We start from the raw sequence: 27,781 nt of genomic DNA, 5'->3' as shown, positions 1-27,781 counted from the left end.
GGTTACTCAGAAAGTTAAAAACAGAACCACCCTACGATCCAGGAATCACACTACTGGGTATTTACCCTCAAAAATACAAAAACTCTAGTTCAAAGGGATACATACACGTCTATGTTTCTGCAGCATTATTTACGATAGCCAAATTATGGAAGCAGGCTGAGTGTCCATTGTTAGATGAGTGGTAAAGAAGATGTGGCATATATATTCAATGGAGTATTATTCAGCCATAATAAAGAATGACATCTTGCCATTTGTATGTCATGGATGGAGTCTCAGAGAGTATAATCCTAAACGAAATAAATCGGTTAAAGAAAGACACATATCATATGATTTCACTTATGTATGGAATTTAAGAAACAAAACAAATGAGCAAAGGAAAAAGAGAGACAGAGACAAACCAAGAAACAAACCCTTAACACCAGAGAACAAATGACGGTCACCAGAGTGGAGATGGGTAGGGGGGATGGAGGCAACAGGTGACGGGGACTAAAGAGGGCACTTGCTGTGATGAGCACTGGGTGATGTATGGATGTGTTGAGTTAACTACTGTACACTTGAAATAAGCATTAAGCTCTGTACGGTAACTTTAATGGAACTAAAATTAAAAAAATAAAGTCATATATAAAATTGCATAGTGTTAAGGGCCTGCCCCTCCCAGAGGAACTTGCTCGTGGACCCGGGATGTAGAGGTGGGGCAGGCCAGGTGGAGATGTCCAATCGGTGCGGCATGTGTATATCCACTAGGGTGAATTGAGATCCGATTGGCCACCTGTATAGGGGTGGGGCTCAACCAACCGCATAAAGGTTGCTGTGCGAGGCTAGCAGGGGAAGAAGAGGAGAGCTGTGATGGGAGCAGAAGGAAGAGTTGGTGAGAGCAGAAGAGTCGGAAGAGTGGAGGAGCTGTAACAGCTTTTGTAAGAGCAATAACCGCCACCAGCGGTCCCGCCACCGGCAGTCTCCAGCCTCTGGCAGTCCCACCTCCAGTGGCCCGGAGCCGCCGCCTGCCTCCAGCTGCCAGCAGCCTCCAGCCACCTGCAGCCCTGCCTCCAGCAGCCCCGAGCCGCTGCCTGCAACCACCAGCTGCCTGCAGCTTCCAGCCGCCTGCGGTCCCGCCTCCAGTGGTCCCGCCTCCGGCGGCCCTGAGCCACCTGCAGCCTTCAGCCGCCTGCAGCTTCCAGCAGCCCCGAGCTGCCCAGACACCAGCGGTCCAGCAGTCCAGCAGTCAGCAGTCCCCACGCCTGCAGCCCCTAGACGTCAGCGGTCCCAACACCTGCAGCCCCTGGATGCCAGCGGTCCCAAGACGCCAGCGGCCCTGAGATGCCAACGGCCCCTAGCTGCCAGCAGCCTCACCGCAAAGTGCCTTGCCACCCCGAGCCACGAGCAGCCTTGTCCGCAGCGGTGGCTTCCTCTGGGTGGCAGCCTTGTCAGAGTGGCATCGTGGGGAGCAGAGTCTGTGTCATCTGGGTTGTCCTCCTTGTCATCGTCGCCTCTTCATCGTCGGGAGCGGCCTCATCCGGGAAGCGGTCTTGTCCAGAATGGCCTCTTCTTGGGAGCGGCCTTGTCCGGGGAGCAACCTCATTGAGCAGCGGCCTTGTCTTGGGAGTGGCCTCTTCTTGGGAGCGGCTCCGATCATGGAGCGGCCTCATCTGCGGAGCAGCCTCATCTAGAGCAGCCTCGTCTGGAGCGGCCTTCTTGGGACTGATCTTGTCGGGATCATCGTCATCGCCTTTTCGTAAGAGATAGCCCTGACCGGTCAGTTTGATTCTTGATGCTTGGCGCGAAATAAAGTTTTGCTTGACCTTTGCTTTGTATCAGTCTTGTTCCTTTGATCACGGACCCTAACACATAGAAGGCCGAAGGAGGGCAGAAAAAGGGCTAAAGCAGAATGACATTAGCATTTAAGAATGCTTACACTTTCTGTTTTAACATAAACCCTGTTGAGGATTTTGATTAAAAAAAAAAAAGAATTAAAATGTCTTTCAGATTGTAAACTTAATTGAAAGTAACCTAGAGAAAAGGGATCCAAACGTATAAATGTATTTAACCCAAGGAAAATGGTCCAGGAATCTCGGAGCTGGGAGGAGTGTTTCCTGGAAGCCAATAGAGGAGAACCCTAGCGGTGTTAAGATCGGTACATTTGGGCAGATGCCCACAGAGTGGGAATAACCCCCCAGATGGTGGTTACACTCTCCTGGCCTGTTTGCTCAGGGCAGCTGTCAACACAATTCATTAAGAATTGTGGAATGAATTGGAGGAACTGAGCACGATCAGGGACCCAAACATACAGGAGAGTTCAACAGCGTACCTAGCAAAAGTGGCCATTCCCAGAGTCCTCCAAGCCTGCGTGGTGAGGTGTGCCTGTGCTGGGACCAGAAAGTAGACACATCCAAACTTGCTGACTTCTGATTACTGCCCTGATCGCTCTGGATCACACATACTCTGCAGGAAGGAACACCAGAACGCCTTTTCTACCACAAGGGAGAAAAGCTGGAGGTTCTCAGTCATCGGTCTGTCAAGAAGAAACTGATCCCTCACATCTGACTCCACATCTAAAGTAGGAAGTTTTGGCCCCACGTTGGCTGGGATCAACGCTAGGGCAAGGGGAGGTGAGGCTTCCTTTGGGAGTGTCCTAGGTCAAAATAAGAAAAAGTGATGGGGAGGAGGAGGGTGTGTCAAGGTTTGACGTCAAGGTCAACAGTTGGTTGTCTTGGGAAATTTTTAATTAAGATGTTCCTGCACAGCTTTCTGTGTGGCTCTGGGCATCTCACTTGCGTTCCGTGTGATCTAGATGAACATTTTCGGGTTTTTGCCCAGACTGTGTATTGGTGATGAACAATGTGGGCCACGTAAGGGGAGACCTCTCTAAAACGGTATCAATGAACTGCCCCACTTCAGTGAGGAAAGGATATACGTGTCTGAAGTCAAGATACACTCTTCCGCAGGAGATGAAAATCTGGGTGATGAGCTCATCGATCTCTATCATCGATCTCTAGGTAAGAAGGTTACTGATATCTCCCCAGAGCACCTCTGGCCCCCAGTACGTAAATCATCTCTGAATTTGGGAGGAACGTCATCGCTTTCCAGTCTTCAGAGTACTGGCACCAAATGCCATGTCTAGGTCAACTTCATGAGCATCTTCAATCTCACAGCAGTGGGAGAACGGGCTCTAGCATTCTGGATGGGAGAGAGGTTCGTGGGCTGTTATTCTCTCCATGAACATCTCCTGCTCGGTGACTCTCAGGAGCTTCTCCCCAGAACAGATGTAGCTCTTCCCCTGTGGGAGTCCCCCATGCATTGCTAAATCAGTCTGAAAAGTACTCTTGTAAATCCGAGATTTACGACGGTTCTCTGTGTTTTTAAGAATTCAGACAGTACTGTGCAAATAAGAGAGGCATGGGGAGAAAAACTAGTTAATTCACTCAGCCAATATTTCCCAGGGACCCCGATGCTCACAGAATTACTGACATCGGCATGTAACAAAGCAAGAAGCTGGACTGCCAAGTAGAGCACGTGGCAGGGGATCACTTGGAAAATTACCGTGTTCTGCTGCCAGAGCATAACTACATTTCTGGACAGGAAGGGGTGCGGAAGCTTCCAAGGTGGGAGGGAGACAGCGGCCTGTTTCTGGGGACGGCTTTTTGCTTTGTTCCTAAGGAGCCTGGAAGAAGAATCTGAAATAACCCTGCAGGGAAAACAAGAGATGTGGACTGGAAACAGGGCACAAAGGAAATCTAGCAGGATCAGAGGCAAGGAGGGATGGGGGGAGACCTCGAGACATCACCGAGCTCCACGCCTCGCAGCAAATCCACATTTATTACAGATGAGAAAAACCTTATTATCGACCTTCCCTTAAACAATTCAGGTGGGATGTATTGTCTTCTTTAAAACTCAGTTCCAGAAATAAGTACTACTGTTACATTTGCTATTAACTGCTTTCCCCTTCCATCCTTTACCTAGATTCCTTTGAAGAAAAGACAGTTTAAAAACCCAAGTCATTTAGAAAATGGGATTCTCGGATTCTCATTAAAAGATGCTAAAAATGACTGAACTCTGGTTTTTATGAAGGGAACCTTATTATATATTCATTATTTTTCCTGCCAGTTTCCCTAATCCTGTAGCATCCTCTTCCTTACAGATTTTTAGACTGGACGAGCTTCAACTGTCTTGTCTTTGCAGACTATTTCTTTTGAAAAACTAGTTAACTTTTCATTTCAAATACAACAAGCAAAGCGGACTGTGAAAACTGCCATCGCTTGGATTTAAATCGTAGGCCTTCAATAAGCTAATACAACCTTACACCTCAGAGAAAAGCAAAAGACTATTAAAAGCTTCAAAAGTATGTGTGTGGGGAGGGGGGAGGCAGAGAAGAAATAATAAAATCCTTGAAATTCTCTAGAATTATAAATGCCATTAAGCTTTACTATAAAATCCTTCAAATTAATGTGTTCCTAATTTTAGCATTAAATGAGGCTGGTGTATCGAGTAAAACTATTTGCATAATGATGACAAAAATCAAAGTTTCAGGGAAGCAAAATGGACTCATCTGAAACTTAAATTCTAATTCCTGAGCAGCTTCTGACTAATGAGCCTGAACAAGTCAGAATTGTCCTGGCCCTCTTCCTCAACAGTGGAAAAAGGATTCTGCAAAGACATTGCGGGGAAACTGACGATATACATCCACCGCTTTTCAAACTTCTTCCAAGGAGCCATGCTGAGGGAGGGGAGAGCCCGAAGTTCCAGGTTGCAAGCAAAAGATTTTTAAACACTTCCCATTTTCTCCTTAACATGTATGTGTATCCTGAACTCTACGCCAAAAAACATTCATGTCTCTTTAAAAATATAAATGTTCTAAACAACTGGCTAATTAAAATCACGTTACCCCCATATTAGTTAGGCTCTGGGCTAAGCTGTCCGATTAAACAGATCCCAAACAGAGCTGCTCACACAACACATTGAATTCCTCATGTGATGGTCTAGAGATGGCAGCTTGCCAAGCGCCTAACAGCAGCCCTGCTCCACAGGACATTCGGGCACCCAACTTCCTGCCATCTTCTTGCTCCCTACCCCTCACGGCATTATCCTTGTCTGCTTAGTCAAAGCTGACCCAGCTCCAGATCTATGTTTTAGCCCTAGGAAGGGGAAAGAAAACTGAAGAGGAATGTCAGTTCCACTCACATTTCACTGGTAAGACCTAGTCACATGGCTGCAGGAGCTGCAGAGGATGGAAAATATAATTTCCGGGGCACCTGGGTGGCTCAGTTGGTTACACACCTGCCTTTGGCTCAGGTCATGATCCTAGCATCCTGGGATCGAGTCCCACGTTGGGCTCCCTGCTCAGCGGGGAGTCTGCTTTTCCCTCTCCCTCTGCCACTTCCCTACTTGTGCTCTCTTGCTTTCTCTCTCTCTCTGGCAATAAATAAATAAAATCTTAACAACAACAACAACAACAAAAACAGAAAGAAAATAGAATTTCCAGTTGATTGCCGTGTGGCTGGCAAAAATTAAAGGGCTGCTAAAGAAAGATACACCACAATGAGGTCCTTAATCCATTTTGAATCTATTTTTGTGTGTGGTGTAAGGAAATGGTCCAAATAATTTGTGAGAAAGGAATCCATCAAAATCCTTGAGGAGAACACAGGCAGCAACCTCTTCGACCTCAGCCACAGCAACATCTTCCTAGGAACATCGCCAAAGGCAAGGGAAGCAAGGGCAAAAATGAACTTTTGGGATTTCATCAAAATCAAAAGCTTTTGCACAGCAAAGGAAACAGTTAACAAAACCAAAAGACAACTGACAGAATGGGAGAAGATATTTGCAAACGACATATCAGATAATGGACTAGTGTCCAAAATCTATAAAGAACTTAACAAACTCAACACCCAAAGAACAAATAATCCAATCAAGAAATGGGCAGAGGACATGAACAGACGTTTCTGCCAAGAAGACATCCAGATGGCCAACAGACACATGAAAAAGTGCTCCATATCACTCGGCATCAGGGAAATACAAATCAAAACCACAATGAGATATCACCTCACACCAGTCAGAATGGCTAAAATCAACAAGTCAGGAAATGACAGATGCTGGCGAGGATGCGGAGAAAGGGGAACCCTCCTACACTGTTGGTGGGAATGCAAGCTGGTGCAACCACTCTGGAAAACAGCATGGAGGTTACTCAAAATGTTGAAAATAGAACTGCCCTATGACCCAGCAATTGCACTACTGGGAATTTACCCTAAAGATACAAACGTAGTGATCCAAAGGGGCACGTGCACCCGAATGTTTATAGCAGCAATGTCCACAATAGCCAAACTATGGAAAGAACCTAGATGTCCATCAACAGATGAATGGATCAAGAAGATGTGGTATATATACACAATGGAATACTATGCAGCCATCAAAAGAAACGAAATCTTGCCATTTGCGACAACATGGATGGAACTAGAGCGTATCATGCTTAGCGAAATAAGTCAAGCGGAGAAAGACAACTATCATATGATCTCCCTGATATGAGGGAGTGGTGATGCAACATGGGGGCTTAAGTGGGTAGGAGAAGAATCCATGAAACAAGATGGGATAGGGAGGGAGACAAACCATAAGTGACTCTTAATCTCACGAAACAAACTGTGGGTTGCTGGGGGGAGGGGGGTTGGGAGAAGGGGGGAAGGTTATGGACATTGGGGAGGGTATGTGCTTTTGGGTAAATTGGAAGGGGAGATGAACCATGAGAGACTATGGACTCTGAAAAACAGTCTGAGGGGTTTGAAGTGGCGGGGGGGTGGGAGGTTGGGGTACCAGGTGGTGGGTATTATAGAGGGCACAGCTTGCATGGAGCACTGGGTGTGGTGAAAAAATAATGAATACTGTTTTTCTGAAAATAAATAAATTGGAAAAAAAAAAAAAAAGAACCAAAAAAAAAAAAAAAAAAAAAAAAAAAAGAAAGATACACCACTCCCACCTTACAGATTTCTGTATCCCTTGCCAACCACTCTATCCTCTAGGGAGGCCCCAGGGAAGCATGGTCAAAGGCATTTGTCTGCAAATTTTTCCTCTCAAGAGCCACATGCTCTTTCAGGGTCACATACTCTCTGTGGCAACTACTCATGTCTGCTATCCTAGTGCAAAAGAGTCACAGACTACATGTAAACAAAAGAGCATGGCTGTTGTTTTAGGCATCCATTATAGTGTAACAAATCACTATACTATACAGTGTGACAAATTATTACTGTACTATGACAAATCAACACGCATTTATTATCTCACAGTTACCATGGGTCAGGGGGCTGAGTCCTTCCTGTGGAATCTCACAAGGCTGCAATCATGTTCAGTTGTGACTGTGTTCTCAACTGCAGGCTTGACTGGGGAAGAGTATACTTCCTAACTCGCTTGGGTTGTTTGAAGATTTATTTCCTGTGGCTGTGGGACTGCTGACCTGGGGCCTCAGCTTTTTGCTGGTCGTCCTCAGCTCCTAGAGATCACCCACAGTTCCTCATCATGTAGTTCTTCCCACAGCCCCTCTCACAACATGGCCGCTTGCTTCTTCCAAGCCAAGAAGGGAAAAAAATCTCTAGAGTTTGGTAGCACAACAGAATTTTACATAACGCAACGACCAGGGGAGTGACATTCCATTTCCTTTGCCATATTTGAGTGGTTAGAAGCATGTGGTGCCCACAGCTGAGGACAGAGGATTGTACTGAGATGTGAATACCCAAAGGCAGGGATGACTGGGAGCCTGTGTTCCCTACTATAGCTGTATTCCAATAAAACTTCATAAAAATAAAGGGTGGGAGGCTGGACATAGTTTGCTGACCCCTGGAATAATGAATGAGGTGTAGAAAACATTGTTTAAGGTAAGAGACAGAAATTCATAGACTAGAGGGAGAGCCAAGGATTGGTCAGAACCAGGGGAGCTATGTAGAAAGAGAATCCTAGAAAAGCAATTTCAAATTCTGAGCCTATTCTATATATACAGATTATCTTACCTTATTAATAAAAAATTAAAGGTGAGATAGATTGGCATTACATTTGAATCCAGTGATTATGGGACAGAGTTGTTAATGGAAATCCAGTAAATTTAAAGAGAAGGGGCTTCATAACAGGGTTTCTGCAATTCTGACTTTAATTCAAACCCACCTGGAACAATTTCAATAGAAACCCTGGTCATTTTCTTAATGATTATGAAAATGACAGCCCACATTTATTATGTGATTATCACAAATTAGGAATTATGCTGTTTACCATGAATTCTCTCATTTAATCTATACAAGCACTCCCATGTTATGTAGATTATTTTTATTCCCATTACAAAGATAAGGAAACTGAGCTTGGATTAAATGGAGCACCACAAAAAGTAGTGGAACTAGGACATGACTCTCTATCCTGAGGGTCCAGACACTTAAATTGTATTTCTAGGGTAAGAGGACCCCTTTGCAGGGTTCTAAGCAGAGAGATGGTGTAATTACTGTAACTGATGTTTCAGAAACATCAGCCCTGAAGAGTGGATTGAAGTGGGGTAAAGTGGAGGCAAGAAGTCCAGGGCAAAGACGGTGGAATAGCCTGGAAAAGGCAGTGCCCTGGAGATAATGTTTGCAAGCCATTTTGGTAGTAGAAATGACAAGACATATGACCAGAGTGTTGTGGATCTTCTTTGGTTCCCGAAAGGTGCTAATAAGCCTTTTCCAATCTCTGGGATGCTGGATGGGCCATTTTCTGTGTCCAGAATGCTTTTCACTCTCGTCTTCCATTATTTACTCTCTTCTTCAATTGCTTTGTTCTATCTTCAAGTGGACTCACTTCAAGTATCACTTCCTCAGAGAATCTTTCCTTGATGCCCAATCTAAACTTGGTCGTATCTCTGATTTTTCTTTTAACAGAAGCCAATTGTTTTTCATCCCATACTTGTTCACAATTTATTACATTTTCTTGCTTTTTAAAAATTGAATGTTTAAAATATTATGTTTTAAGAAGCCAGGAACCATATTTATTTTGTTCAACATTGTTAACACGGTGCTAGCATATGAAGTTCCTAGAATCATAGGCACTCACTGAGTATTTGTTGAGGAAATGAATGTCTGACTTCAGTGTCCTTACACTTAAATACTGTGCTAGTGCCTCTCCCATTTGCTGATTATAGAAGAGATCTCCTCTTTGATTCTTCTAGAGTTATCAGCATGAAAAACCCAAGTAATTAGTGATGTTTCAGTGTCCAATTCTCTCTCACCCAATGCTGTTCCCAAAACCTGGTCCCAGGTTAAGGAGAATGTGGAGAATGAAATGCGCAGTAGGAGAAAAGGGTGATGAAGTTGTCCTGAGGCAGGTGAATTCTCCTTTACCATTGGCGATGGTATAAATGAATATGGGCCATGAGTTCAAGCCCCATGTCGGGCTCCATGTTGGGTATGGAGCCTACTTAAAAATAAATAAACACATAAATAAATGCAAGTATAAACATATGCAAAAAGGCTTGTGTGTGTGTGTATTTGCATAAGACATCTGAAAAGATACAAACCAAAATTTCTAAGTAGTTGGGTGAGCACTTCTGGGAAGTGGAGTGAGACTGGCAAAACAGGAACCTTTTTTTTTTTTAAACTAAGGGAAACTATGATTTTTATAATAAAATACCATTAAAGATAAAAATGGAAAATAAATCTTCATATTTCTTATATAATCCCACCTCTAGTAATTTGTAGTAATAAAATAATGACAGATGTGGTCCAGGGGTTATAGATATAATGATATGCCACCAGTTAGTTCTGTAGTATGTTAAAAAATGAAAATAGTCTAAATATCCAACAAGAGACTGGATAACTAAAGTTTAACTCATGCACATGGTGGGTTATTTAATATATACTGAAATTATGTTTTAGGTAGTAAGGACAGGAAAAAATGCTCATGTATAATGTTATATAAAGCAAAGTATGAATCTGTATTTATGGCATTATTCCAATGTGTTAGGAAAAGAAAAAAAAAAGAGAGAAAAAAGAACGAGAGGGACACCTGGGTGGCTCAGTTGGTTGGGCATCTGCCTTCAGCTCAGGTCATGGTCTTGGGGTCCTGGGATCGAGTCCCACATCAGGCTTTCTGCTGGGTGGGGGGTCTGATTCTCCCTCTCCTTCTGCCTGCTGCTCTGCCTACTTGTGCCCTCTGCTCTCTTTTGTGTTTTCTCTCTCTAAATAAATAAAATCTTAAAAAAAGAAAAAAAAAAAGAACGAGAAAGATATATGGGCAGGAAAAAACCACTTCAGTAAAATCTACCAAAATGTCATTAAATGGCTGTTTTGGATGATAAGAGTGTACTTTAAGGTTACTTCTTTGTGATTTTTGGGTTTTCCTCATTAAAAAGAATCACAAATTACTACTGTAACATTGCAGGTATTACTTGTAGTAGGGGTAAGATAGTACAATGGCTCCTTTCTAGCAAGTAAGTCTATTTGTGTGCAAGCCTCACGCCAGGCACTCCAGTAAGAGTGCTGAGAGAGGAGCTTCTAGCACTTGCCTCCCCAAGTCCCTTATTTCTACGAAAAAGTCACAGGTATTCGCACTGTTTGGGAATGATATTTTCTTTGACCTGTGTGTCAGAGCAGTGGTGGTGCCTTAAGGAATGAAATGATCTGCAATTAAATATATTTCAAGAACAGTTATGTCCTTAGTTGGAATCAGACCTTCTATTAGGCCTTTCTTCAATGCCTTTGGTCAGACTTTCTTGAACTAGACTCATGGAGAGGAAACTATTTACTACATTTTTGCACAGTTTTAGATAATACTCCTAGAGAGTATAAAATCAGGTCTTTTAGGGAGCATAAAACAAGCTACTAATCAAGAATTTCATTTTGGACTGTCACGTTTAGTTTAGATACCTACATGGGAGTTAAATTGGCCATTAAACCAATGAAAACTTCCACCTATCCATATGGTCACCGTCAGGAGGGTCTAACAAATTTAACTTGAGATGATGTATGTGTTTTTGTATATAAGAAGTCTGAAGGAATAGTTACCAAAATGTTTAAGTAGTCAGGTAGCTCCCTCTGGAACTGGCAGAACAGAGTGTAACAAAATAAGACAGCTCCCATAAGCCGCATATGGAAATTAATGCCGCTGTATTATAAACAAGTCTTCCAGATAGCGTATCAATGGACATTAAAGAAACTTTTCAAATTAATCAACTACAGACAGCAACTATAATATTACTTTCTGAAATCATCCGAACTCCCAACTGTTCTCATCAACGGCATAAAGCACACATACAAAGAAAGGCACAAATTCCATACAGTGAACATTTACTTGAGGGACCATCAATGCAGATCATCTCACAGAAGGAATGTGATTTAATTTCAGTGGCTGGCTGTTAACCATAGGACATTTCTGAGATCAAATACCTTCATATGAAGTCACGTTTTACTCAAATCAATGTCTACGACTCCCTCAATTTCTCCCCTCCCATCTCCCCACTCCCACCTACTCTGTCTCTGTGGAAACAACAAAGAAAAAATATTTCATTCATAAAAAATTCAACTGGTAATGTTTTTATAGGCAACCATACTCACGTTTGTATACAATCACAGTATAAGATACTGTGTACTTCAGTTCACCGAATTCTAAAACATAAAAATTTTATTGACTTAAATTAATTAACATATTTATAGAAAGAAAATATAGAAGGTATCTGTTTTTGGAATTTTAAGGATAACTATTTAGCACTCATGACAATTATTTTTATTTATGATCAGAATCTCTCCCTTACAATGAAGTGAATCATTATTAATTTGCAGTACAAAGAAAAGCACACAGAAACCTGGACTATTATTAGATCATTACACTCAGACCAAAAAATTGAAGTGCACATAGAAGCTCACACTGGAATTAACTGGTTCACTACCACTAGCTCTATTTCAGATTTTGTTCCTATGTTATTTCCCAGGCAAAACATCATTATATTCAAGGAAAAACGAAGTATCTGATTGTACTTCCTTGCTTTAATGAGGTAATGACTAGAGTTTCATATTCTAAGGTACACAGTATCCCTTGTCTCTGTGGACCTTCCTTGATACATAAAGGTGTCATCTAACATGTAAAAAATGAGCAGGTCAGGCAATAAAGCAAAAACAAGACGGTAATAACAATATGGTATTTACTGTTTCCTTCCAAGCGAATGCATTCTTAACAACTGTTTGCCGTTGGCTCACAGGAGGAGAGAATGGGTATTAGAAGCTCTCGAGACAATGATTTCCCTTGACTGTTATTACTCTAAGAAGCGGTAAGCCCTGTTGTTTACAAGAGGAAAGCTACCGAATCCTTCAGAAAACAGAACCTGGCAGCCCATCTTCGGGACAGAATGATGAGGTGGCAGGAGTGTGATGGAGAAGCCAGTCTTCGGGAACAATCATGTGAGGGAATCCAGCTGCGCTTGTATGGTCTCCAGCTATTTAGACAGAGGAAACGAGAGAAAAGTTGCTGAAAGGCGAGAAATGCCTATGAAGGGCTGCTCAGAAACTTGTCGAGGGGAGGGACAGATCGGCAGCAGCGACCACGCATGTTACATCCATTCGCAAAGCAACAGATTCACCACGTAGGAAAGTTTTCTGTTCATAAGAAGATATTAGAATTCATGGCTGCGATCTACGTTTTCCAATGAGTCAAGGAAGATTTCTAAATTTGACTCTTTGAAATACCCCCAGCTGCTTTAATTTAAATGTTCACTACATAAGACTTTTGAAGGGGGCCTTGAGGGGGGAGTGCATCTTCCTGGCTCACAAAGTCAGGATTTGGAAAGAAACAAGGACATTCACTCAAAGATAAAACTTCACAGGCCTGGCACCTCCCTTTCCTTTTGGGCCCGGAAATTAAAATATTTAATGTTAAATATACCTAAAGTGCCAGTGTGGCTAGGTATCACATAGTTCATTACTGAATGCTTTGCTTTAAAGTAACAATCCTATTGCTTTAATTAAAACCATTTCCACTTTCTTCCTGATTTAGTTTGTCAGATTCTCTTCGTCTCGGCAATGCTTCCTGCCGTGAAACATACGGTGTTTACAAGGGATGTTTAAAGAACTTCGCTCTGTAATAGGTCATTTAAAAATAAGAATTCATAAAAAGAAGGCAACATTATATAAAACCCCACATAGCAGAAATTATTTTAAAAATACAGACCTTGTTATAGAAATCAAACAACTCCTTGTGACTGAATTCCACAAGAACTTTCTCCATGCTCTGTATGGAAGAGGAAGAAAGAAGAATGAATTTACTTGTATACAATGTTCACTCCAGTTTTTTCTCTCTGGATAGCCCCAGAATATGCCCTATTATTTTCTGAGTGGTTTTAAAAAAAGTACTTACCTGCTTCACTCAACCCCACTGTTCTAGAACTCACAGACGCGCTTAATGACACTCCACTTTAGCAAAAGGTTTCAACTCTACAGGAACATCTGTTCTTTAAGTTGCCTCCACAAAGGTTAATAAAATAGAAGCCAGTAAGAGAACAATTTCATTCTCTATTTTTTTTCAAGATAGAGATAATATATGAGATTGTATTTCATCTTTCTCAGCAGTCCATTTGGAATCTAGCAAATATCATTACGCAAAGACACTGGAGGCGGCCTATCTGATTGAACTCATCCAGCCATTAATGCCTCCCGTCAGCACAGCTGCTGCCTCCAAGCATTAATCTAGCAGTTATGATCTTAACATGCTGAGATGGTTACCTTTTTTAAGGTACAGACTCAGCAAAACTTCACAATTAACATGACAGCTTCAAAGCGAAGACTTAACCAAGCTCCTTCTTTCCCTCAGATGTGACAGGGGAACCTTCGTGGGAGCTGTGGGTGCTGAGGGACACTGGGCACGTCTGCATGATGGCGCAGCAGCGTGCAGTGAGGGTCTGGCCCCTTGCAACCTGCTTTGGGATGACCTTGTAAACTAAGGGAACACGCGAAGTAGCTCCTGAAGATTGGTCAAATGTGTCTGTTTTATTCAAGGTACTTCTGGCAAGTGCAAGTTAATGAGGAGAGAGAATGCCAAGAATGGGCAACACTGTTGTGCTCACAGGACATCAAACGGGCACCATGAACTGAAGAGTGGACAAAGGTTGAAAACAGACATGAATTCATGTACTTCATTGCTTGTGGTCATTTCCAACATTCTCTTAATTCTACTTCTGTTTCTATGGCTACTTTTTTCTTTGTTTTATCTGTTTTAATGGTTTCCATTTCTACTTACAAAGCCAACATTTCCAAAACAAAGTATCTCCAGCTAACTGAGGAGAGTCAATGGGGCTGTGTTTAGATGTGGCACCTCCCTTTTCAAGAAGCCAAGGCACAGAGGATTAAATTCCACACTTCCTTTGCTCTTGTAACACCTACCTAAGTAGTTAAGCTTTCAAATGAATCAAGAAGCAGATCTGCCTTAAAGCCTGTTCCTTTAGGAAGGAGAAAAAAGTAGCAGGCTAACTGACACACATCGTTGAACCTTCAAAGGTTGAAATCAGCATTATCTAGCAGTGCTATATTTCCTCCCAGCAGTTAAAGGGCAAAGACAGGCCTCAGTTTACCCTGTGGAAAAGCAAGGCAAGTTCATTACTCTCTCACCAATCCAAATGGTGGGTGGGTGGGAGAGAATAAAGAACTGAATCAGTTTGTGAACAACTTGATTTGCTGTACAAACACTCGGGGGTCGTAGCCAAGCTGGGTTCTTGGATCCTGGATTTTGCTTTGTTTCAAGTTAGTATTTTCTAAAGGGCGGCACTGAGGAAAGGGAAGGAAGGTGACTTTGAAAACATACTTCCTAAAATATCAACAGCTGAAATAATGCGTGCCCATGTGCACCTGCGTGTGTGTGTGTGTGTGTGTGTGTGTGTGTGTGTTTATACGGCAGAGCTATGTATATAAATTCAGTGTCTTGCTTTACTGAAATACTTAGCCCCAAGAAGGGAAAATGCTGATACCCGAGATAAAATATGCAAAGAACTAAAGCCAATGTCTGGAAGGTATAATCACTGATAGCTATTATCATGATCTTTTCCCATTCAACCCGCAGTGACTTAGGGAAGACCGTGAAAATATGGGAGAATACAGAAATGGCTTTAAGTGTTCCATGTCATGTGTACAGAGATTATTCTTAGAATTTAAGAATCTACATTTACCCAAGGGGTGGGCAAGAGCAGTGGTTTAAGGAGGGTAATGATGGAACTTAGACAGATATGTAGGACAAAAAGGAACGGGGGACTGGTTAAGGGCCAAGTCCTCACATTGTCATGCTCTGACATGACACCCCAGAGAGCCTAAGAATTCTAAATCCAAATCTCGCCTGCCAGGACATTACTTAAGGTATATTATCAAGAAAGCAGTATAGGTTGCATTTACTCAGTAGTTTGGTAACTTTATTTATGACTTTACATTTAGATATATGGCCCAAGGCCTCCATTTTTACTCCTGCTTTAGGTCCCATAAATATTAGGAATGGGTGTGATCAAAATCCTTCCTTGGACCATGACATTTTTAAGAGGAAAACACACTCTGAGCCTTCTTTGAGAATTTAACTAGAAAGTCACAAATCTGCTTTATCAAACCACGGTCAACTCTCTAGCTTCATTTCTCTTCAGAAAATGTATGGAAGGTTCAGTTCACTAAGGAGGCTTGTTTTCGAAAAACTTCTCTTCAGTTTTATGTCTGCACACAAATCAGTGGCCGTCTAGACCCAACAAGGATGTAAGTGCATTAAGTTTAATAAGAGTCCAATTATTAGTATTTCAGGGGTGCCTGGCCTTGGATTGTCTAGCTCTAACACTCTGGGCCTCTGACTCAACTCATAGTTCATTAGTATCTTTGTTAAGGGAAGAAGAGAAAATAAAACTGATATTCAAACCAGTGACATCTCAGCTATCAGTCCCAACTCTAACAACAAGCTTTCAGGAGGAAGATGCAAAAAATCCTGGCTACAGTTTTATAGGCTATATTTGACGATGGGCTTAATTATCCATGTGCTGTCTATCACTGTCAATAGATGATGAGACTTGACTATTTGGTCCTGTTTTTGTTTTTTTTTTTTTTTTTTCCTCCCAAAGAGTCAAAAAGATAAGTCTGGACAATAAACTGTAGCCTACTATGTCATATTAAATAAGAAGAGAAATATCTTAGTGACAAAAAATGATAGTTGCAAGTAATCAAAATGCACTGTCATTTTGTCAATCATATGTCAAAAGTATTTTCAACTTGGACTACACACCTCTAATCACTTGGTGAAAGAAAGTAATACATGTATGTATTTTTTTATGTACAGGTATATATAGATATATCTTAGGTAGTACTGTATTTCACTTTTTACAAAGTCAAATGTTTAGGGAAAAAGTTTATGGGAATATTACATCCCCATTCTTCCAGGAATCAGATACAAGCAATATTTTTATACAAGGCAAATTGCATTTTAAGTTGAAAGAATTTTTTTTTTAAGGTAATTCTAACAGAGAATTTATACTCTCTTCCAAGGGAATATAATGACTAGGCAAGTACTAAAAATTATTTCCGGGAGGGCTTTTCACTGCATGTGTGTTTAAAGGAATATCAATGGATACTACTGGCTATTGTCCAAAACTCATGGTTAACACTTCATAGATCTGATAAAGAAGGAAGAAAAAGTAAATTCAGACATAAAGGAAGAAAATGAGAGTAATATAATAATAGTAGGGGTTTCAGCACCCCACTGACTTCAATGGATAGATCATTCAGACAGAAAATCAATGAGGAAACAGTGGCCTTAGCTGACACATAGGACCACATGGACTTAACAGACATATACAGAACATTCCATCCAAGAGCAGAATACATATTCTTCTCAAGTGCACATGGAACATGCTGCAGGAAAGGTTACATGTTAGGTCACAAAACAAGTCTTAATAAATTTAAGAAGATGGACATCATATCAAGCATCGTTTGCTACCCTACAGGTATGAAAATAAAACCAATCACAAGAAGAAAGCTGGAAAAACTGAAAACATGTGGAGGCTAAACAGTATGCTAATAAATAAACAATGGGTCAACAGAAAAAGAATAAATAAAAAAATACCTTGAGACAAATAAAAATGGGAACACAACAGTTCAAAATCTATGGGATATAGCAAAAATACACCTAAGAGGCAAGTTTATGGCACTACAGAGCCACCTTAAGAAATTAAAAAAAAAAAAATCTCAGACAACCTAACTTTACACCTAAAGGAATGAGAAAAAGAATAAGTAAAACCAAAGTTAGTAGAAGAAAGGAAATAATAAAGATAAGAGTGGATATAAGTGAAACAGAAACAAAAAAAAAATCAATGAGCTATTTCTTTGAAAATATAAACAAAAGTGCTAAACCTTTAGCCAAACCTATCAAGGAAAAAAAAAAAAAAGAGAGGGCCCAAATAAAATCAGAAATGGGAGAAGAGAAATTATAACCAATACCATAGAAATACAAAGGATCATAAGGCAGTATTACAAAAAAAATTACATGCCAACAAATGGGATAACCTAGAAGAAATGAATAAATTCCTATAAACACACAATCTTTCAAGACTGAGTCCAGAAGATACAGAAAATCTGAACACACTGATGACTAGTAATGAAGTTCAATCAGTAATAAAAAAAAAAAAACATCCCAACAAACAGAAATCTTAGACCATCCTCACAGGTATATTCATAAAAGATTTCAACTGGAGTTAATACCTATCCTTCTCAAACTATCCCAAAAGACTGAAGAAGAAGGAATGCTTCCAGACTCATCCTATGAGGTCAGAATTACCCAGATACCAAAAGCAGACAAAGTGACCATAAAAAAAGAAAACTGCAGGAGAATATCCTCAAGGAAGATTGATGCAAAAATCCTCAACAAAATATGAGCAGACTGAACTCAACCACAAATTAAAAGGATTGATCATACACTACAATCAGGTAGAACATATTCCAAAAATGCAAAGACAGTTCAACACCCACAAATTCATCAATGTGATACATCAAACTAACAGAAAGGATAAAAATGATATGATCATCTCAACAGATGCAGAATTTTATCAAATGCAATATACGGTTATGATAAAAACTCTCGACAGCGAGGATATAGAAGGAATGTACCTAAGACAGACCCACAGCTAACATGATACTTGGTGGTGGAAGGTTGACAGCTTTCTTTTCCTCTAAGGTCAGTACAAAGACAAGGATGCCACTCTCACCACTTTCTATTCAACAGAGTTCTGTAAGTCTTAGATATAGTAACTGCACAAGAAAAAGAAACAAAAGGCACTCAAGTTGGAAAGGAAGATGTGAAAGTGTGCAGATGACATGATACTAGATACAGAGAACCTTAAAGACTCCGCCAAAAAACTATTAGAACTAAAAAATTCCGTAAAGTTGAAGGATACAAAATTAAAATACACAAATCTGTGACACTTCTATGCAATTACAACAAATTATCAGAAAGAGAAATTTAAAAAACAATATTACTCACAGTTCCATCAAAAAGAATAAAATACGTAGGAATAAATTTAACCAAGGAGGTAAAAGACCTCTACTCAAAAAACTACAAGACATTGATGAAAGAAACTGAGATGAAACAAACAAATGAAAGATATTCTGTGCTCAAGGATTAGAACTAATATTGTTTTAGTATATGTGCTGCCGAAGCGAGCACTAGAACTAATATTGTTAAAATGTTAGTATCACCCAAAACAGTCTACAGATTCAATGCAATCCCCATTGAAAACCAATAGCATCTTTCACAGAAATAGAACAAACAATCCTAAAGTTTGTATACAGTCAAAATAATTTAAAGGACTCTTAAAAAGAATAACAAAACTGGAGGTATGACAATCCCAGATATCAAGATGTAATACAAAGCTGCTGTCATCAAAACAGTATAGTACTGGTACATACACACACACACACATACACACACACATGCGCGTGTGTGTGCAATAGAGATCAACAGAATAGAACAGAGAGACCAGAAATAAACCTATGCTTATACAGTCAATCCATCTTCAAAAAAAGGAGGCAAGAACATACAGTTGGGTCCATGGTCAAAAGAGTGAGACTGATACAAAGCGAAGGTCAAGCGAGGCTTTATTTCGCACTAAGCATCGAGAATCAAACTGACTGTCCAGGGCCGTCTCTTGCAAAGAGGCAACCTCTCTCTGTCTTACAAACTAGCTTTTAAGGGCAAAGGCCATGTTGTGGGCCTGGCCATGCACAGGTGGCCAATGAGATTGTAACACAGAGAAAGTGCACAGTGCTGCTAGGTCACACGTAAGTGACCAATTGAATTACAATTTACCCTAGTAGATACTTGAACTAGCTTATCACCTTGGTCAGAATAGGCACCCAAAGGGCGGTGCTCATACTCCTTGGTAGCTAGGGAGACAGTATGTGCCCCCACTGATTGAATACTTCCACCAGGCCTGACCCACCCTTGTACTTGGGCTTTGTTACCTGGGACTGGTTTCTGGGACTTGTTCTTAAGTAAGTTCCCTGTGCTGGGTGGGGGTAAGGGGGGGTGGGGCATGGGGGGGTGGGGGTGGGGGTGGTGCGGCAGGGTCAGGATGGAGCTGCTCTGGCTAAATAGGCCCTTACACATACCATGGGGAAAAGTTTCTTCAATAAATGTAGCTGGACAGCTACAGGTGAAAGAATAAAACTGGACCACTTTCTTTCACTGTATACAAACATACACTCAAAACCAACTAAAGACTTAAGTTTAAGACCAGAAACCCTGAAACTACTGGAAGAAAACACAGGCTCTTTGATGTCAGTCTGAACAAGACTGTTTTGGATCTGTCTCCCCAGGAAAGGGCAATAAAAGCAGAAGTAAACAAATGAGACTACATCAAATTAAAAAGCTTTTGTATGGTAAAGGAAGCCATCAACAAAAGAAAAAAGCAAATTACTAAAGGAAAGAAGATATTTGTAAATGATATAACTGATAGTGGGTTAATTACCAAGATATATAAAAAATTTCACACAACTCAATAGGAAAAAATCCCAAACAACATGAATAGGAAACAAGCAGAGGAACGGAACAGACATTTCTCCAGAGACTTACAGATGGCCAACAGACAGACATATGAAAAGGTGCCCAACATCACTCATCATCAGGAAAATGCAAAACCAAACCACAGTGAGGTATCATCTCACGACTTGTCAGAATGGCTGTTAACAAAAGGACAAGAAATAACATGTGCTGGCAAGAATGGGGAGAAAAGGGAACTCCCCTGCGCTGTTGGTGGAAATGTAAATTGGTGCAGCCACTATGGAAAACAGTAGGAAGGTTCTTCAAAAAATTAAAATAGGACTACCATATGTTTCAGCAATTCGATCTTTGGGTGTTTATGAAAACAAAAAAAAAACAAAAAACAACCAACAAATCACCAACCTGAAGAGATACATGCGCACCTATGTTCACTGCAGCATTATCTGTAATAGCCAAGATATGGAAGCAACCTAAATGTCCATCAATGGATGAATGGATAGAGAAGATATGGTATATATAAATATAATGGAATATTAATCATAAAAGAGAATGAAACCTTACTATTCGTGACAGCATGGTATATGTAGAGGGTATAATGCTAAGTCAAGTAAGTCAAACAGAGAAAGACAAGTACTGTATATTTTCACTTAGAAGGGGAATACAGAAAACAAATGAACCAACAAAACAAAGCAGAAACAGACTCATAGGTAACAGGGAACAATCTGGTGGTGGCCAGAGGGGAAAGGGGTGGGGGGACAAGTGAAACAGGGAAAAAGGATTAAAAGGTACAAACTTCCATTTATAAAATAAGTAAGAAATAGGAATACTATGTACAGCACAGGGAATATAGTTAATAATATTTAATAATTATATATGGTCACAGTTGGTAGCTAGTTTATCATGGTGATCACCTTGTAATGCACATAAATGCACTTGTACATCTGAAGCTAAAGTTGACCCTCGAACAACATGGGACTTAGGGGAGCTGGCCCCCCATATAATTGAAAATCCACATGTAACATTTAACTCTGACCAAACTTAACTACTAATAGCCCACTGTTGACCAGAAGCCTTACAGATAACATAATTAATACATATTCTGTTGATTAATACATATTGATCAATTGATTAATACATATTCTGTAAGTTGATTAATACATATTCTGTAAGTTACATGAATTAGATACTGTTTTTACTTTATATACTGTTTATACTTATCATAAACTAAGCTACAAAAAAGAAAATATCATTAAGAAAACCATAAGGAAGAGAAAATGCATTTACAGTGCTATACTGTATTAATGGAAAAAAAAATCCATGTATAAGTGGACCTGCCTGGTTCAAACCCAGACTGTCCAAGGGTTACCTGTAGTATAATACTGCACACCACATATACTTTAAGAAAAAGGAAAGAAAAAGAAAATTCACCCTAGGGCTTTAGCCGTAATGGATAACTCCTAGGAAAACTCTTTCAGATGTGGATCACACAGGTCTCACAAAAACTGTAAGGTTATTTGTGTTTATATCATTCCTTCTTCCTATAAATGTAGGAACTGTCCCTGCCCCGCTTTCCCCAAGGGACTTACTCAAAAACAAGTCCAGGAAACCAAAGGTAACAGGTAACAAAGCCCAAATACAAGAGTGGGTAAGGCCAGGTGGAGACATCCGATCAGATGGGGGGGGCCGCATAATGTCTCCCTAGTTACCACGGAGTATGGGCCCTGCCCTTTGGGAGCCTTTTGGGCACTAATTCTGATGAAGGTGATAGGCTGGTTCAAATATCTACTAGGGTAAATTATAATTCAATTGGTCACTTACGTATGACCTAACATGACTGTGCAGCTTTCTCTATGTGTTACAATCTCATTGGCCACCTGTGCATGGCCAGGCCCAACCACATGGCCTTTGCCCTTAAAAGCTAGTCTGTGAAGCAGAGAAAGGTCGCCCTCTCTGTAAGAGGCGCGGCTCTGGCTGGTCAATCTGATTCTTGATGCTTGGCGTGAAATAAAGCTTTGCTTGACCTTCGCTTTTTATCAGTCTCGCTCCTTTAATCACGGACCCATTATTGGGGGACCTAACAGATGAAGCTAGAGGGTATTATCCTGAGCAAAACACATCAGTCAGAGAAAGACAAATACCGCATGATTTCACTCATATGCGAAACTGAAGAAAGAAGACAGGTGAACTATATGTGAAGGGGGAAAAGAAAAAGAGAGAGGGTAACAAGCCGTAAGAGACTCATGACGATAGAAAACAAACTGAGGGGAGATGGAGGGAGCTGGGTGGGGGATGGGCTAGACGGCAGATGGGTAGTAAGGAGGGTACTTGTTCTGATGATCCCTGGGTGTTACATGTTAAGTGATGAGTCACTGAATTCTACTCCAGAAACCAATATTGTACTGTATGTTAACTAAAATTTCAATTAAAAAAGAAAGAAAGAAAGAAAGAATTACTCAATTAGAAAAGTAAAAAATAAAGAATAGGCTCATATGATTATATGTATTCTGGAAGTCCTGCCATTGGTAATCACTTATATTACCTGACACAGGTATCACCTACAAAACCTCAGATTAATTTTAAAACAGTCCAAGGAGGTAGGCATGCCGTAAAATATTTGTCTTTAACAGATGAGCACATGGAGGCACACTGTGGTAAGAAAACCACCTAAGGAAAACAACCATGTAACAATGGACAATGAACTAGAAGGGTCAGAGCAGGAAATTAAGGGCTATCCAGAACTGTATGTGTAAAGTACGGATAGCTTTCAGTAGGTAAATGTTACTAGAGAAAAAAGGAAGTAATTTAACAACACCCAACCATGTCAAGATACTATAATACACTCTCTTCCAAGTAAATGAAGACTGGTGTTATTTTGCTTTGTTGTTATTGTGTGGCTGGGGGTGAGGAGTGTGGGTCATGTGTCCTGAGTCATCCACACTACTGCATGCCCCCTTTTTGGAGACAAAAGTGCTCATACCCCAACGTGCTTTGGACGCTACTATAAGTGTTACCTGCTCATGTGAGAACAGACCAGAATAATATTTTTCTTAGTTTGACACAATCTTCCCTATTCTAACTTAAAAAGTTTTATTTCCCATAAGACTCTTCCCACCAAAAAACAAAAACAAAAACAAAACACCCAAACCTCTCTGTACTCCAACCAAACTGTTGTACTCATTATCTCCCAAATATCCCACACTTTCCTGCCAGTTTTTATTCATCTCCTTCCAGATGGACTGTAATTCTAAGTGGATAAGATAAAATGAAAAAGCTAAAAGAAAATATACTTGAGTTTCTCCATAACCCTGGAGTATATAAAGACTCCCTTAAAATGACAAGAAAATACGCTAACCATATAATCTTTAGTTGGCAAGGAAGCTGCTAGTAAATTAACTATAAAGAAAATGACTGATAAGTGAGAGTATATTAAAATCTAGAACTTCCACTCATCAAGTCACATTATCAAAAGACTAAAAGGAAAGCTAGAGACTCATAGCCAGAATACACAAAAATGCCCACAAATCAATAAAAAAGAGCAAAACTGAGATGAAAAAGGGATAAGAACATATACACCGTCATTGCATTGTACACCTAAAACTAATACCATGTTGTGTCAATTACACTTCATGAAAAGACAAAAAGAAAGCCACATGAGTGGTGGTGTTTGGCTGGTGTGAAGGAGCAAACTATTAGGAGACTCACATGATGTTAGATGGGACTGTGAAGAGGGGATCCAGCTAATATGTTGATCTCCAAGCCTGCCTCTGGTGGAATACAAGTGAGAAAGAACCTAAAAATTATGGACAGCCCTCCTCTTGGTGGATTTCCTAGCAGTTTCCCCAGGAGACAGGGGGTACTCCAGGTTGATCAGGAGCACTCTTGCATGACAGCCTTGCTCTGATTTAGAAAAAGAAAAAGGAAAAAAAATAAATAAAGAAGACAAGAGACTTGAACAGTCATTTTACAAAAGATATCCGACAGCCAAAATGAATTGAAAATATATTAGCAACCATACTGCTGCAAGGCATGAAAACCTGTGTAACTACTCTGAAAACTCATCTGGTATTATTTACTAAAGCTGAATACATGAATGCCCTTTGACCCCAAATTCACTCCTAAGTATTAGTATCATGTTCAAATGAAATATACACATTTGGACACCAGGAGACAAGAATATTGAGAACATCAATACTCAAAAAAACCAAAAAATAGAAGTAACCATTCTTTCAGTGGAAGAATACATAAATTATAGTATGGCAATACAATGGATGGTTATACAGACATGAAAATAAGCTATAGCTAAATATGACATCATGCATGACTCCCAAATATCTAAATGTCAGAGAAAGGCACAGAAGACACATATTGATTGGGTTCATTTATATCGGGATTTAAAAAACAACAGTTTTAGGGACGCCTGGGTGGCTCAGTTGGTTGGGCAGCTGCCTTCGGCTCAGGTCATGATCCCGGCGTCCTGGGATCGAGTCCCACATCGGGCTCCTTGCTCGGCAGGGAGCCTGCTTCTCCCTCTGCCTCTGCCTGCCTCTCTGTCTGCCTATGCTCACTCTCTCTCCCTCTCTCTCTGACAGATAAATAAATAAAATCTTTAAAAAAAAAAAAAACAGTTTTAAAAAGGTTTTAGAGGGGCGCCTGGGTGGCTCAGTGGGTTAAAGCCTCTGCCTTCGGCTCAGGTCATGATCCCAGGGTCTTGGGATCAAGCCCCACATCGGGCCCTCTGCTCAGCAGGGAGCCTGCTTCCTCCTCTCTCTGACTGCCTCTCTGCCTACCTGTGATCTGTCAAATAAATAAATAAAATCTTAAAAAAAATAAAAGCTTTTAGAGACAAATGCTTATGTAGAACAACTATAAGGTAATAAAGTAACAAAGTTATTACCAGAAGTATTAGAATAGTGATTACCTCTGGGTGACAGGACAGAGGAGGAAGTAATTGGGAGGAAACATGAGGGAGGGTTCTGACCTAATGACAATAGTGTATATGTATCTTGATCATGAGGGGTCAAAGTTGCTCTTTTATAAGTCACTGTGCTCTTTCTGTGTGTGTGTGTCATATTTCCCCAATTTAAAAAAAAAAAAAAAAAAAGGTGGGGTGCCTGGGTGGCTCAGTGGGTTAAAGCCTCTGCCTTCGGCTCAGGTCATGACCTCAGGGTCCTGAGATCAAGTCCTGCATTGGGCTCTCTGCTCAGCAGGGAGCCTGCTTCCTCCCCCTCTCTGCCTGCCTCTCTGCCCACTTGTGAGCTCTGTCAAATAAATAAATAAAATCTTAAAAAAAAAAAAAAAGAAGATGGCACTGCTAGGTGTTAAATTCATTCTTTCATTTTTATTCAATACATATAGATTAAATACCTACAAGTCTTGGTCTAGACAGTAGTCTATATACACTTAAGGAGAGACGGAGACAAAAATGCCCCTCCCTCTAGTTAATAAGAGCGACAACAAACAAGATTTGTAACAATAACACCACCAACAATAACAACCCACATAATACGTGTGGAAATGTCTGTTGGTATTTGGTGTTAGGAAGAAATAATAAAGCAGGGAAAGGGGATGTTTGTCTGGAGGTGGGTAAGTGGAGATTCAGGGGTAAGTGGCCAGGAAAGATCTCACGGAGATGGTGATATCTCAGTTAAAATTTAAAAGAAGTGAGAGAGGAAAAAGACAACCCATAGGATGGAAGAAAATACTTGCAAATCATTACCTAATAAGCATATAAAACCCGAAGATATAAAGAACTCCTATAATTCAACAACAAAAAGACAAGGCCAATTTAAAAAAAAAAAAGGCAAAGAACAGAACGAAGAAGATACACAAATGGTTAGGTAAGCACATGAAAAGAAAATCAACATCAGTCATTAGGGAAATACAAATCAAGACTGCAATGAGATAACTCTTCATACTTAGTAAGAAGAATGTAATTGTGGGGGTAAGGACGAGAAAACCCAAGTGCTGGTGAGGATATTTTGAAATTGGATCCATATACATTGCTAGCAGGAATGTAAAATGGTGCAGTGGCTGTGGAAAATAGCATGAAATTCCTAAAAAAGTTAAATAAAGAATTACCGTATGACCTAGCAATTCCGCTCCTGAATATATACCCAAAGGAAATGATGACAGCGACTGAAACAGATACCTATAAAACAGTGTTTCTAGTATCTTCTCAACAGCTATGTAAGGCAATACGTAGACCTAACAGCAGTTAAGATTTTGACGAAAAGATGCAAAACCGTAAGGAACATGGAAATGTTACTCAGAGTTGTGCATTTTACACGTTTACTCCTCCCTCAACCATTAGTTTAGGCCCTGTTGTGGGCTGAGTTGTGTCTCCCCAAAATTCACTTTGAAATCCTAACCCCTGGTATGTCAAAATGTAACTGTATATAGCATTAAGGTCTTAAAGAGGTAATTAAGGCAAAAGAGTCATAGATGGGTCCAAGTCCAACATGACAGGTTTCCTTGTAAAAAGAGGAGCTTAGCACCCAGAAGGAAGACCATGTGAAGACACTGGGAAAATATGGCCATCCATAAGCCAAGAAGGGGTCTTAGAAGAAACCAATCCTGTTGACATCTTGATCTCAAACTACAAACCTCCAGACTATGAGTAAGTAATTTTCTGTTACAAATGACCCGGTCTGATGTGCTCTGTTAGGGCAGCCCTAGAAAACTCGATAGGCCCCATCTTTCGGGATGGGCAGAAGAGAAGAGCTTTTTTCTAAGATCTATGGAAAGCCACTGGAGAGTTTTAAGTATAAGAATGATATAATTACATCTGCATATTAACAATTGCCCTTGGCTTTTATTTGTAAATCGAGTTGGCCAAACTGGATGCATTAGTCCGGGCCAGACACTGATTTGACCTAATGTGATGGCAATAGTGATAAAGTAGAAAGATAGAAGATATGATTTAGAGGTGGTTAGAGATAGCACTTGGTGACAGATTGGAGTGAGGGTGTGTGTGCAGGAATAGAAGGAGTCAGAATGACTCTCAGCTCTCTGGCAAAAGAAACTGGATGGAGGAAGCAGAGGTAAGGAAATGCTAGAGAAGATCTGAAAAAGGAGCAAACCCAAGGGGGCAGTTTCAGACACAAGGAGCTCGATTATGTGAGATTTCTGAAAGTAAGTGTCTAAAAAGCCAAACAAGAAAAACATACTTGATATTTTGTTATGATATATTAATATTTAAAACAGCAAGAGTGGGGCACCTGGGTGACTCAGTCAGTTAAGCTTCTGGCTCTTGATTTCAGCTCAGGTCATGACCTCAGGGTTGTGGGACCGAGTGCCCTGTTGGGCTCTGCACTCAGTGGGGAGTTGGAGGATTCTCTCCCTCTGCCCCTTCCCCTGCTCATGCTCCTTCCCTAAAATAAGTAAATATTTATTTATTAAGTAACTTAAATACAAAATTATCTCTTAAATAAATAAATCTCGAGCGCAGAGCTACTTAAGATTCTCTCTTGGGCTGCCTGGGTGGCGTAGTTGATTAAGCAGCCAGCTTGATTGGGGCTCAGCTCAGGATCTGGGGTCCTGGGATTGAGCCCTATGTGGGGCTCCATGCTCAGCAGGGAGTCTGCTTGAGAATTCTCTCCCTTTGTCCCTCCCCCCACTTATGCTCTCTCTCTAAACAATCTTAAACAAAACAAAACAAAACAAAACTGCAGAGTGGATAGGATTGCCCAGGAAAAGAACACAGTATGAGAAGAGAGGGAAGCCTGGGGCTGAACCCCATGAAACTCCAGGATCTAGGGTAGGTGGGTGTTCTCTAAATGACAAGTACCACCAGGTT

General features: G+C 40.7%; 1 protein-coding gene across 1 annotated transcript in view; it reads right to left on the bottom strand.

Annotated features, from left to right (window-relative positions):
• Positions 1-11,257: 11,257 nt before the first annotated feature.
• COMMD10 (COMM domain containing 10) overlaps positions 11,258-27,781 on the bottom strand; it is a 202,034-nt gene continuing 185,510 nt past the window's right edge. The window contains exons 6-7 of the mRNA XM_044263267.1: positions 13,150-13,209; positions 11,258-12,418 (exon numbers count right to left, since the gene is read on the bottom strand). Of these exons, the coding sequence (XP_044119202.1) occupies positions 12,380-12,418; positions 13,150-13,209 (99 nt within the window). The 3' untranslated portion in view covers positions 11,258-12,379. The remainder of the gene's footprint in view (positions 12,419-13,149; positions 13,210-27,781) is intronic.

Source organism: Neovison vison, chromosome 1 (genome assembly GCF_020171115.1).
Source record: "Neovison vison isolate M4711 chromosome 1, ASM_NN_V1, whole genome shotgun sequence".
In the NCBI taxonomy this organism is placed as follows: Eukaryota; Metazoa; Chordata; class Mammalia; order Carnivora; family Mustelidae; genus Neogale; species Neogale vison.
Note: the sequence above shows the minus strand (reverse complement) of the source record. Positions and strands in the feature narration are given on the sequence as shown.